General features: G+C 34.0%; 1 protein-coding gene across 1 annotated transcript in view; it reads left to right on the forward strand.

Moving 5' to 3' along the window:
• MGAT4A (mannosyl (alpha-1,3-)-glycoprotein beta-1,4-N-acetylglucosaminyltransferase, isozyme A) overlaps window positions 1-10,514 on the forward strand; it is a gene marked incomplete at its 5' end in the record, with an annotated part of 69,902 nt that overhangs the window by 6,670 nt on the left and 52,718 nt on the right. The window contains 3 exons of the mRNA XM_008588615.1: window positions 6,588-6,634; window positions 8,338-8,451; window positions 9,266-9,341. Coding sequence (XP_008586837.1) covers window positions 6,588-6,634; window positions 8,338-8,451; window positions 9,266-9,341 — 237 coding nt within the window. The remainder of the gene's footprint in view (window positions 1-6,587; window positions 6,635-8,337; window positions 8,452-9,265; window positions 9,342-10,514) is intronic.

Consider the following 10,514-nt stretch of genomic DNA (forward strand, 5'->3'; position numbering starts at 1 on the left):
CCATATAGGATCCGAACCCGCGGCCTCGGCACTACCAGCACCGCACTCTCCCGAGTGCGCCACGGGCTGGCCCTATACCATTTCTGTATAGATGGTATAATACTAACTTTTCATATTAGAACATGAATAACTATTTATATTTTATTCCAATTTTGATAAAATATTTTCTTAGAAAATTATCCACTTTGTTATAAATTTTGCTTTATACAGAGTCAAAGCAGACTCTAGTTGTTTTTGTGGTTTTCCCCTGATTTCTTTGTGCATGTGTGTATTTGTGCCTCTGCCCCTTTTTTGATTGGATAGTTAGTAGATCTGCTTTTCTTTATTATTCCAAAAGCCATCTTTAGGTTTATTTATTTCCTTTTTTGGTTTGTTTTCTAATTCATTAATATCTGCTTTTAACATTATTAAAATTTTCTTCTTTTTTAGTTCCATTTTTTCCTTTTCCAATGTCTTAACCTAAATCCTAAATTGATTTATTTTCATTATTTCTTTTTGTTACTATAAGAATATGACTTTTGCTTCCTGGTGGCAACTACTTCAATTGGGTGTTTTTTTGTTTTTTTCTTTTAAATTAATGGGGAATGTTTGGTCACAATTTTTCATCTGTTTTATATGTGTGTGTGTGTATAGATGTGTGTGTGTGTGTGTATAGATGTGTGTGTGTGTGTGTGTGTGCAGTTTTTATTCACAGGTTTTGCTGAATTTCCCCATGTTTCCTTATTATTTTGCATAGGTGCTGTGCTGGTTCCTTTTTTGTGAATCGTCATTGAAGGAGATGGGTTTTTCCCTAAGCTACTAGTTTACCCAGAGTGTGAGAGGACAGAGTAGTGTTCCAGACTAGTTGGTTTTTTTGAAAAAAAAAAAACAAAAGAATCTGTCTTTCTTTCTGCCACAGAGTCAGGCTATTTGCAAATACAGCCAGTCTGTGCAGTTCTTCGTGTTACCTCTGGTTATTGGAATCCAATTGAATTCTTTTTAATCTTGAGAATTTTGGTTATTAATATTTTAAAATGAAGTTTGCAATTTTTGTGTCTGGTTCTCATTGATTTTCAGGAAGGAAAGTGGAAAATATTGTTAGTGCTGTGTTTCTACCCAACCAAGCTCTTATATAAGTAGTTTTAGTCTTTCCTAAATAGACAGTTCAGAGTGGTTTCAGCCAGGGTGTATTTCCCTGAATGTTTTTTAACTTTTGTCCACCCCAAAGCACCTGATGAGTACCACAGCCTCAGGAACAGTGGCCCTTGCTGTAGTGATGTTTTCTCAAGCTCTCATTATTGCCTGTTAGTCACATTTTTTAGTAAAGGCAAAAGTGCAGATTTCATTCTAAATATTCCTACACATTGAACAAGTATTTATTGAATTGCTAAAATGAGGAAGGTATTGAAGGAGCTTTAAAAAAATCTCTAAAAATCCATCAGATATTAGATGATGCCCCTAAATCAAATCTAACATTACACAAGAATATTATTTTTTTCTATACCATTGGCTGTATTTTTTTTTCTTTTTGAAAAAAAAAATTAGTTATACATGCACATGGCTAAAGATAGGTCTACAAAGTTTGTTATGCTAAGCAGTCTCCTGTCTTCATTCTCTGCCCCCGACCCTGCCCCCATTTCCTGTGCTTTTTCCCTTTCTCATTTCTTCCTCCTCTGAGACCTTTTAGGTCTTTTAGCTCTACGTGGCAAGTAAAGTAGAAAAACTCCCTGTGACCTTTTCTATTATTTCTCTATTTTCTGTTTCACTAATTCCCACTCTGCATTATTTCCTTCCTTCTGCTTGCTTTTAGTTTGGTTTACTGTTCTTTTTCTAGATTTTTAAGGTGAAAACATAAATTATTGGTTGGAGGTCTTTCTTGTTTTCTAATATAGGCAATTTAAAGCTAAAAATTTCCCTTTAAGTACCACTTTATATATCATAAATTTTGATATGCTGTGTTTTAATTTTCACTAAGATCAAAATACTTTCTAAATCTCTTTATAATTTCTTCTTTGACCCATGGATTATTTAGAAATGTGTTTTTAAATTTTTACCTGTTTGAGGCTTTCTTAAATTTTCTTCTGCTCTTGATTTCTAATTCACAGAACATATTTTGCATAATTTTAGTCCTCTAAAATTTATCGGTACTTGTTTATGGCCTGGCATATGGTCTGTCCTAGACACTGTTCTGTGTGTGCTTAAAAAGCATGGATTCTGTTCTTATCAAGTGGAGTGTCCTTTCTACAGATGTCTAGTAGGTCAAGTTGGTTGACAGTGTTGTTCAGGTCTTCTATATACTTGCTGATTATTTGTCTTGTTGTTAGTTGCTTCTATTCTTGATTTTGAAGTATAGATTACTGGTGCATCAGTAGTATTTAGGCCTGTAATTTTTCATGTATTCCTGATGTGTACATATATGGTATATTTATGAATTACATATATATTATTATTATCATATTAAACCGCCTAAATATATAAAAAATAGAACATTTTGAAGAATGATATATTCCAGTTGATTATCTTGCACATACCCTGTGTGTGGACAGAGGAAGAGCCCTAATTAACATATCAATTAATTTAAAATATTCCTTTTAGTGTTTGCTGTTCATTTTTGTACATTTGAATAGCAGTGTGTATCAGATTTAGGCTTAAATGTCAAATCTTAAGAGAGACTTAACTCTGACTATCCTGTTCAAATAGGTCACCTCTGTTTTTCAGTATTATTGCATTCTATTTTTATAGTACTTGATAAATATTTAGTTATATATATATATATATATATATATATATATTTTTTTTTTTTTTTTCATATATATATTTTTTTTTTTTTTTCTCCTTTTTGTCTTTTTTACTGACCGGTACAGGATCGCAATCCTCGGTGTCACGCCCGTACCGGGGACCAGCAACAGGATCGCAACCCTCGGTGTTGCACCCGTGCCATGCTCAGCCAGTGAGCGGGAACCGGTCACCACATGGGATCCGAACCCTCGGCGGGAGCGCCGCCGCACTCCCAAGCGGCGCACTCTCCAGTGCGTCACTGGGCCGGCCCTATTATATATTTTTGTTTGTTTCTTTATGGACTGCATCTCCCTCCACTAGTTTTAAGTTCCACAAGGCAGAGATCTTGTCTATTTTATTTACCAGTATATGATCAGAACTTGATGATTTGGATACAATGGGTATATATGTGGATATATTAAAAAAAAAAAAAAAGTACAGCGTATAGTGTAAACACCAAGTAAATATTTGTGGAATGAAATGACTAGAAAGAAGATTGTAAATTTACATATAAAGGACATTTTTTTTTCCTTTTTGTCTTTTTTTGTGACCGGTAACGGGATCGCAACCCTCGGTGTTGCACCCGTACCACGACCGGCAACGGGATCGCAACCCTCGGTGTCGCGCCCGCACCGCGCTCAACCAGTGAGAGGACCGGTCTCTACATGGGATCCGAACCCTCAGCGGGAGCGCCGCCGCGCTCCCAAGTGCGTACCGGGCCGGCCCCATATAAAGGGGATTTTTAAAAACCAATTTTGATCTTCCTTCAAATTATTTAAAATTCAGTTCTTTTTATATTATGTTCACTTTTGATATGGTGCTTAAAATTTCTTCCTTCTTTTCATCTGGATAACTTTGCTTTATAGCAATCTCCAGTCTCTGACATTGTAATATTTATTTATTTTTCATAGGAGCTTGTCTCTAACTTTCTGTTTTAGTCTTTGGGCCATTAGAAATAAATTTCTGTGATTTGTTTTTAAAAGTATTTTTTTAAACTCAGACTTTTATTATGCATATTTTCTCTTTGTAGTATTGCAGAACATACCAGCGATTGCATATTCAAAATTGATGTTATTTTATATGTTGTTTGATTTAATTGAAAGCTTCCTTGAAGCCAGTTGACTTTGTTGCAGTTCCCCCACTGTCATGACATTTCTCAGAGGTGTATTTCTTTTCAAATAGAACTATATAAATTATTGTTTTAAAGTAACAAAGATTAGAATTTGTCTGCTACTATTATTTTGTTTAACTTATATCCTACTGGTAAGATTAATTCTTACACAAAATATGCGTGTTGGTAAATTGTTATATTTATTATGTAAGTATGAGACTATGTTGGTAAATTGTCCTGTGTATATGTTGGTGAATTGTCAGTCTTGGTGGCTTATTTGAGCTTGCTTTTATACTTACTCAACTTTTCCTCATATATCTCTAAAGAGAAGCTGAGTAAACTTGTACTTCCACAATTCCATATGCACAATATGAAATATTTTTTTTTACAGTTAACTTTATTCTGTCTCTCTGTTATTTTTTTGTAATTCACATAAAAGTCAGAGTTGTTCAGCCATCACCTTATTCAATTTTATAACATTTTCATCACCTGAAAAAGAAACTCTTAGCCATTACCTATTAACCTATTCCCCCAAGCCAGCCCTAGGCAACCACTAATCTACTTTCTGCCTCTGTAGATTTTTCTACTCTGGATATTTCATATAAATTCAGTCATACAATATGTGGTCTTTTGTGACTGGCTTCTCTTACTTAGCATAATGTTTTCAAGATTCTTCTATGTAGTAGTACATATCAATAATGTATCTTAGTTTTAATATAAAAATATTTAATTTTACTTAACCATGAAAAACACTTGATTCTCTGGGAAAAAAATGCTCTTTCTTTTGCTTTTTATTCTACTTTCCTTCCCACCTGTCCCAAGCATACCGTTCATTTACCCCTGGAATATACAAATCTCAGTTTTAGGTTCACAGATTCGATCTCAGAATTGGCTTTCTTAAAAATTCCAGGAAAAAGTGTTCTCTAAACTTAAAGCAAACAAGCCCCAAGATCACAGGGACTGACTATCTTTGCTGCTAATAAGTGGGGGAGAGGCAAGTAGAGGCCCCAGTGGAAACCAAGATTGACTGGGCCTGTGCTTCTAGGCCAGTCAGGTGTAGCAGAACAGTCCCAGAAGAGTCCCAGAACAATCCCCTCAGCCCTCAGCTGATACCAGAAAGGGTGGATTCTCTTGTATAAAACTGATACCAACTACAGTTAAGTCAATCTTTTATTAGTTGTGTTAATTATCAGGCAACATAAGGACTCCATGTAGTATTATATATGGATCACTTTGTTCCATAAATTTTCTTACATTACATAACAAATCTGTGTTCATATAACCTTATTCTTGGTTCCTCTCTTGGACAGCCTGCTGGGGACAGGGAGCTGGTCTCTTTCATCTTTGTATTCCTGTTTCCTTAGACAGGCAGATCTCTGGCCCTCATTAAATATTTATCACATTGAACTTCAGGTTGTTGCTAAACACATTAAAGTTTATATAAATCTTGTTTAATCATATTCTCCAAAATGATAGCCTGATGAGTGGTTAGATGCTCATTGGTCAAAGGCGTGGATATAATTTATTAAAAATGAGATCTCTAATGTTTGGGCTTATATAGGGGAAGTACAGAAGTTTTTGAGCTGTATTTTCGTTGTATCTCCATAGTTCTTTAGGAGTTTGAAGGATGTGGTTTTAAGAAGATATCTCACTCCTAAGTCTTTAAACTTAATAAAAACTGGAATTACTTTAACAGAAATTAAAGTTAAAACACTTTTCCAGAAAACCTGTTATAAGACAACATTTTTAATTTGATGTGTTTTTATAATTTGATATATAACAACTTTTTGTAATTTCCAGAGTTAAGTTGTATCTTTGTTTCTCCTTGAGTATTAAGTGTTTTAGCAGTCTTCATAACAAAGGTCATATTTTATATATCATTGATGCCTTTTAACCATCGAGCATTTTAATATGAGTTGTCACTGCATTTAAAATTAATAGGGAGTATTGGATTTGTGCTTGTTCATAATTTAAAAGCACACAGGTCTAATAAAGGTTTATTTTAACTATGGTTAAAGTGCTCTTGACTTGGGTTCTCGATATCAGTACAATACTAATAATACGAAAGTACTTCAAAAAGTTTGTGGAAAAATGGAATTAAAAGATAATACGACTCTTTCCATGAATTTTTCGAAGCCCCCTCATATAGTATGGCAACAACACAGCTTGTTATAACACAGTATTATAATTTAATCTCATAGTCTCTGAGGTATTATTCCCCCCCACCTTTTTTTTTTTTTTTTTTTTAAATAGAATAGGAAACTGAAGCTCAAAGAAGTGACTTCAGATTATACAATGGCTACAGCGGCAAATTTTGAATCAGGTTTTATGATTCCAAGCGGGAAATATCTTTCTTGATAGCAGGCTACATCTATTGCTGCTACTATTGACTACTTATAGTTTGGATGTTCCAGAAGAAGTAGAAATAATTTCTGTGCTCAGTTTTTCTACTGAATTGAACATAGACAATTGAAAATAATAAAAACTTATAAATAATGCTTACTGTGTTTGTAAGTATTTGATGGCATTTAGTAGTGCAGGACAATAGAACAATTCAGAAATGCCAATCCCGTAAGTGGTCTGAAAATTTAATATAATGTGAATGTTTTAATCATTTATTTAATTGTGAGTTACTGAACTAATTTAAAAGTTACTAATTTTAAAAGTTAAATAAAAATATAAAAACATTAATGTAGGTACAATTCTTTTTCTTTCCCAGACAGATATTGGTTATGTACACAGTGTTGTAGCCAACCTGGAGAAAGAGTAAGTCCTTCTTAATTATGGAAATGAAAATATTTAAGTTACTATTATCTCTTGGCTTTCCGCTAAAAGAAAATGCCTTCCTTTATAGTTCATTTCTCTTTGGAGTTCATTGTTTCCTAGACCACCTATCATTGGTCTTTTACACTGTCATAAAGTAGGTGCATATATATCCTGTGATCTAATGGGATAAATTGGTGTATTTCATTGTAGAAAAGACTTGAATGTCATAGGTATGTAACACTATCAAATAAAAGTCTTTAATCTCGCCAGCAGTGAATATAGAGAGTCGCATGAGATTATTTAAGTCTTTCACTCTGTATTTACCAAGCAAAAATTTTTCTGCTGTCAGGGCAGATATTCATGTAGCAGTTTCAGAGCTCAATGCTAAACTGTGTCTAAAAATCTGTTCTATTCTGCAAAGATTGAGTACCAGTTTACTGTGAATAAAGCACATAGCAGGTATCAGATGGAAAGCTTAGTAACTTTCAGGTATTATTACTTTATATAATACCTTAGCAGTTTAATGGTGATATCATAAAAATTAGTCTCGATACAGGTTTCTTCATTGAATTGTATCTGTTTTGGCCCTAAAAGGCATACCTTTTACTTGAAAAGACAAAAGAGAGGCAACAATTATTTGCCAACTCTGAATGTGGCTGTATCCTTGCCTATCAAAATGGCAAAAATGGAGATTTTAAAAGATATTATGCATAGTTCAGGATTAAATTGTCATTTGTTAGATTTTCCTCAAGTGCTAAGTTTCTTGGCACTCTACAGAAACACAATTTGATATAGACTCCTTAAGTAAAGCAACAGGGCCATAATTATTGGTCCTTCTTCCCTTAGACCACATGGGAAGGTCCATGGGGCTTATGCAGTGATTCTGTTGGTTTGTTTCTTCCTCTGTGTGTAGGAAAACTAAGCCCAGAAAAAAGTGCAATTATGCACTATGAACATTTGTGCAAAGATAAGTAGTTGTGCGAGCATTTTGTGGAGCTTTGCAAAAATGAAACAGGAGAACGCAAAGGTTAAAGAAATTTACATGTGACTTAGTACAGACTGATTTAAAAACTTTATTTTTAGAAAAGGGTTCTGAACCTCTTTTGAGCCAATTAGTTATTTGTTGTGGGGGCTGTCCTATGCATTGTAGAATGTTTTACAGCATCCCTAGTATCTGCCCACTAGATGTGATTAATACTGCTCTCAGTGTGACAACCAAAATTTCTTCAGATACTGCTAAATGTCCTCAGGAAGGACAAAACACCCCCAGTTGAGAAACACTGGTTCAGAATGACGCGTAGTCTATACCCACAACTACAACTTCCTGAAAATGGAAGAACTTTGATTTTTTTCATAAATACGTATATTTAGATGTACACATATTCATTTGTTTGTTCTTTAATTCCCTTGATTTTGTTTTTTTTAATTCAGATACTTTTTAGGAATGTAATGGCTGCAGTTGGCTTAGGATTTTTATGCTACTCTAAAGATGGTGGCATTTTACAGTTTTTAAAGCATTACTAAAAAAACAAACAAAAAAAAACTTGTGTTATTGGGAAAATCTGTATTTTTTGGTAAATAAAATGATGAGCACATTATGACCATAACATTATACCCAGCTACAAATAATTACTGACATGTTTTAAGTTGAGCCTTAAGATAAATAAAATCTCACAGAACTTAGCTAACCTTTCTCATAATAGATTTTCTAAAGAAATCAGTTCTGGCTTGGTGGAAATAATATCACCTCCTGAAAGCTATTATCCTGACTTGACAAAGTTAAAGGAGACATTTGGAGACTCTAAGGAAAGAGTAAGGTGAGTCTTGTGGCAGTTAAAGTCCTGCACCCATGTGAGTATAATGTCTAACAAATGGAGTTCTTGTTTATATAAGCATAAAAAATTTAAGGTTGAATTGGTAAAATATTCTAGGTAGTCTCATTAAGTTCAGGACAGCTTGTAAGACATATTCTGGAGAAGTTTCTTAGTATGAATAAAAGCTTAGTTAAGATGAGCTTTAATTTGATTGTGTTTTTCTTAAATTGGCGTTTAGAACTACTTCTCTTATTCAACGCTAATCAGTATGTTTCTTTAGGCTACCAGGAGTTCTTAAAATACTCAATATTGTAAATTCTAATATGATTTTTTTATCATTCAACCCATATTTCTTAATTTTTACCTCTATGCAAAACACAGTCCTGGGCATCAGAGCATTGGTCCCCCAAAGTATAATTTTTGAAGCACTAGTTTAGTGAGACTGAGAAGAAGGAAGTTTGGAAAATACTACAATAAAAAAATGATTTTTCAACAAATGTCTTTACTGCTAGATGTTTTATTGCCTTTAGTATAATAATATGTGTGTAGAAGGGGAATATGTGTGCAGTGTTTCCCAAACTTAGTTGACATTAGACTCCTTTTTCCCTCAGCGTATCTTGAGGATTAGTGTTCTTGGGAATACAATTTGATAAAGGCTTTGTTAGAGAAGAGCGAATTTTCTTTGACTCTCTATCCTAAGTGTGTAGATGTGTGTGCATGTGTATAAAATGTTAGACACTTAGAGTTCATGTGTCTAATCTTATTTTTACTAAATTTGAGTGTGATTCCTAATATTTTTTGAAAATGTTTATTTCAGATGGAGAACAAAGCAAAACCTAGATTATTGTTTTTTAATGATGTATGCTCAGGAAAAGGGCATATATTACATTCAGGTAAGTGTGGTTTGTTCTTTAATGTTTTTCACACTTCTAAAGAAAAAGTATTATCAAGTGTGTATTTTCATTAAAACGGGAGGTTTTGAAAGCACAAACCCTCTAAGACCTACAAAATCATAACTATATTAGAGAGCAGAGGAGTCTCCATACAGTCAAGAATGTGGGCTCTTTTTCCATTGAGTGCAGACAGGAGCTTTCCATTTAGTGGGGTGACCACATTCTAGTCACTTAACCCTTCCTTCGTCTTTTTCTCTTTTTCCTCCATCTTCTCTATCTCCCTTCCTCTCCCTACTGTTAAAAAGAACTTAAGATTTAATTATTTGGTAAATTTTTAAGAAGGATTTCCTTATAATTTTTTCAGTGGTCTTATGGTAAAATAATTTTTTCATGGCCGCATACAGTTACATTTATATTGAACATAATAAAATTGATATTTAATTCTAATGGTCCAATTTTTATTTTTATTCTTTGACAGCTGACCCGTACAGGGACCTGAACCCTTGACCTTCGTATTATTTGCACCACCTAATGGTCCCATTTTTAGCAGCATGGCCACACTCCTGTACAAATAGAATAATCAAATGATGATATAGGTTTAAGGTAGCCAGGTGGGCAACAGTTGGAAGAAGCTCTTATTTCTTCCAAATCTCATCCTCCTTCATGACTTAAGCTTAAATTCCACAATTGGAATTTTATTTCTTTAACCAAAGAGGGTCTTTATCCCTTTGCCAGAATGCAAATACCCTTGAGAAGAATAGCACACTAAGCCTGTCAGTTACTGTTTTTCAGTATAAAAAGCTTATTAGATCTTTTCCTGTGAGGATATTTTGATGAGGGTGGCACGAAGAGACTCTGGGTTGCTGAATCAGAAAGGAAAGGGTTGGGCAGCTGCTGGGGGGTTGGAGAGAGGGGGAAAGAAGGAAGAAGCGTGGGCTCACATGGGAAGGCAGATATATTGAGGTCAGACTTTGTCTGCTTTGACATTTGACCTAGTACCAGCAGCATTCATATGTATATTGACTCCTTGGTTCAGAGGATAGGAAATGTAAATGATGAATACAGTCAGAATATAACATTGTATATAACAGTGTACAAGAGTTTGGCATTTAAAAACATAATATCCTAGGTTTAGGTAGTACATTTCCTTAAAGACCTTAGAGAAATCTTATT

Source organism: Galeopterus variegatus, unplaced genomic scaffold (assembly GCF_000696425.1).
Source record: "Galeopterus variegatus unplaced genomic scaffold, G_variegatus-3.0.2 Scaffold4923, whole genome shotgun sequence".
Taxonomy (NCBI): Eukaryota; Metazoa; Chordata; class Mammalia; order Dermoptera; family Cynocephalidae; genus Galeopterus; species Galeopterus variegatus.